We start from the raw sequence: 2874 nt of genomic DNA, 5'->3' as shown, positions 1-2874 counted from the left end.
ACAATGTTGCTTATTTTTATAGAATCATAGAATATCCTGAGTTGGATGGGACGCACAAGGATCACCAAAGTAGAAAAAATCTCTTGGAATTATATGAAGGAGTATGATCTGAACACAATTTTAATTGCTAGATTCCTTTAACTCACATAGTTTGGTAGGGTTTCCTATAAAAGCAAAGTGTACCTTTCAAAATTCTGTTACAGGATCAGGAACAGAGAAGAAAAAGTCATCAGATGCTTGGACTTGGGAAGCTTAATGTTTCATGGGCCTGGCTCTTGTGTACAGCCTTCTGCATGCTGGTTCCGACCTATTCGAAAATGGGTACTGGGGCTCAGAAAAAGCTTAAGAGGTAGACTTAGCTGAGCTTTTCCCAGTCCATAAAAGGGATTATAAACTTTCTGACCTTGGAATGATATGTGAAAATAATCATCTTACTGCATTCTGCAGTGTTTTGGTAGGCTGAGTATGTGTTCCTGAGAAATAGATAATTAAGTGGAAAATTGAGGTTTTTGGGAAAGGGGAAGATTATATGTGTACTTTTCTATAGTACATTACTAATTTTAAAAAGATGACAAGAACTTATACTGTAAACTTGAAATCAAAAAAAAAATAAAAATATCAGTGGAAAACTTCCTATTGGCTCCAGCACTTTTTAAAATCTAGACTAAAAAGCAATAACAACAGGTGTAGTATCTTCAGTTATTATGGACAAGTGAAGGTTCACTTGACATCTGTAGGTAATTGCTTTTGGAGAATGGTACTGGTCGACAAGGCACAACTCTGAAGAAAAACTGATAGATTGTTGGATACTGAGAAACAATCACATTTGTGTTAAAAATCCTGAGTTACTTCGACAATTTTACTTGTAAGATCATTCACCATTCATATTTTAGAGACATTGTTTTCAAGTTTGCATGAAAGAAATATATCTAGGTGTCTTAAGGGTTTGTGTATTTCTAGAAAACCTTTACATTTTAAAAGCTATGCTTGTGTTATCCAGTTATTGGTTGTGGACCATTCAGCTGCTGAAGAATATCAGCAGTTGAATGTGCTTCATGTCATACCTGGAAGGATCCTTACTCCTAGAATATAGATTTGGAAGAACTTAGGTCACAAACCTGTAAAAGTTTATAAAGGTGTAGATCAAGACCCCAAAAAGAAAATTCAGACTTGAGTTTATTTTACAACATAATGTCACTGTGTCTCATATTTTTCTCTCACAAATATATATCACAGGTTTTTTATAATGCCTTTTTAGACCTTTGAAAACACATCAAAAAGTACTTACTAGAGAACTGTTAAGGAAAAAAATCGAGCATGGGAGGGGATGTCTTGGAGATAAGAAGTGAGGATGGTTTGGATTGTGTGGCAAAATAGGATTCCAGTGCTGGTGTGACCGTTAAAGAATGAAACTACAAAGGGATCAATGAGAACAATTATTTGTCCTTCCAAACCTGGAAACAGTTGTTTGTCATTTATTGCAAGTATGAGGAAAGGCACTGGAAAGTCTTGGTGTGAGTAGGGGCCAGTGGTCAGTACTGGAAGTGCTGGGTCTGTATGGTAATTCTTTTCCTATAGGGAGCTGAAAAAGACATTTCTGCTTCTCTGCCAAGATGTGGCTTTGTGACTAGTGGAGTAAGAGTTTACAAAGAATAGGTAAGTTTAAAATAATAGTTAGACTGCTTTGGTTTTGTTTTGTTTTGTTTTTCTGGGCGTGAAGTAGAGTAAGTCACTGAGTTTCTGTCAGTTTCTTTGATAAGTCTGGAAGATTCTGAACTAATTTCTGCTGCTTAACTGGGTGCTGGGGTTCCAAACCTAGATCCTGCACAAATTCCATATGTTCCTTTTAGATTCCTTCTGGAAGAAAGTAAAGACTATCATGAAGAAAATCCTGTGCAAGACTATAGCGAATGCACCCAGTAGACTAAGCAAGACTGAAGTTCTTCTTTGACCTGATAAAGTGAATAAAGTGTAATGTTAAGATAGAGAAAGAGTAACACCCGCCTCCTCCTCCTCTGCACACACACACACAACTTGTTTACAAAAGTGCCTTGTAGTGACTGCTGGTGGTGTCACTCCGTCCCATGCCCCAGAGCTATCACCGGGCCTCATGGGAGATGTCACTACAGCACTGGACATGGGACTGTTTGTTCACTCACTTTCTGTGAAGAGAGTTTTGAACTGTGTTTTGAATAGACAGCATTTTCTTTGTGTGGTTGGTAAATAACACAGAGCAAAGTTAGTCAGCAAGTTGCATAGCTTCTGCATTCTGATTCTTTGGAGCCCTTTTGTACCAAGCTTGACAGGATGTTTTTAACAGAATGTGACCTCACTGGGATACCAGAGGTAAGGAAAAAGTTATTGGGGCTGTTGTGGAATATTTTGCACAGAGCTGACAGAAAGTACTGCTTTAAAATGCCTTTTGGAAAGAAGATGGTCTCATGGTGATCCAGTCAACACCTTGTTCAGTGAAAATCAATGTCTTTCACTCCTTCGTAAGTTATAGGATGTCTTAACAAGATTTTCTATTTCCCACGTACGGAAAAAGAGGCTGATTTGCAAATCTCAGAACAGTTACGTACTTGCTCATTGAGCAAAGGCCCAGTTCTAGTGACAGAACATCAAAATGTTTTCTTTCTAACACAGCACAGAATAAGCAGATCAGATCCAGTTGTTCATCCAAGTCCTAGAAGCAGCAGTGTGAGTATCGGAGCGGTGGCAAACCCAGCAAGACCAGGCAACAGCAACCTTGTGGATACCCATCCTCAGTCACTGGGTGAAGGTAAGAAGGAAAAGTGACACAAAGTAGTATCATTGCTCTCTCCGGGTAGGACCAGGTGCGGGTTTGCATCACGGACAGCGAAGCTGAGGCTG

General features: G+C 38.9%; 1 protein-coding gene across 4 annotated transcripts in view; it reads left to right on the top strand.

The window, feature by feature from the left end:
- The first annotated feature begins 2149 nt into the window (after nucleotides 1-2149).
- ST18 (ST18, C2H2C-type zinc finger) overlaps nucleotides 2150-2874 on the top strand; it is a 169304-nt gene continuing 168579 nt past the window's right edge. Inside the window, exons 1-2 of one of the 4 annotated variants that reach the window (XM_017727446.1) lie at nucleotides 2150-2346; nucleotides 2647-2782. In XM_017727446.1, the coding sequence (XP_017582935.1) occupies nucleotides 2308-2346; nucleotides 2647-2782 (175 nt within the window). In that variant the 5' untranslated portion in view covers nucleotides 2150-2307. Of the gene's footprint in view, nucleotides 2347-2377; nucleotides 2496-2646; nucleotides 2783-2874 lie in introns of those variants that run through there. The other 3 variants (XM_017727448.1, XM_017727445.1, XM_017727447.1) reach the window with 3 other exon arrangements.

Source organism: Corvus brachyrhynchos, unplaced genomic scaffold (assembly GCF_000691975.1).
Source record: "Corvus brachyrhynchos isolate BGI_N302 unplaced genomic scaffold, ASM69197v1 scaffold60, whole genome shotgun sequence".
Lineage (NCBI taxonomy): Eukaryota > Metazoa > Chordata > Aves > Passeriformes > Corvidae > Corvus > Corvus brachyrhynchos.
Note: the sequence above shows the minus strand (reverse complement) of the source record. Positions and strands in the feature narration are given on the sequence as shown.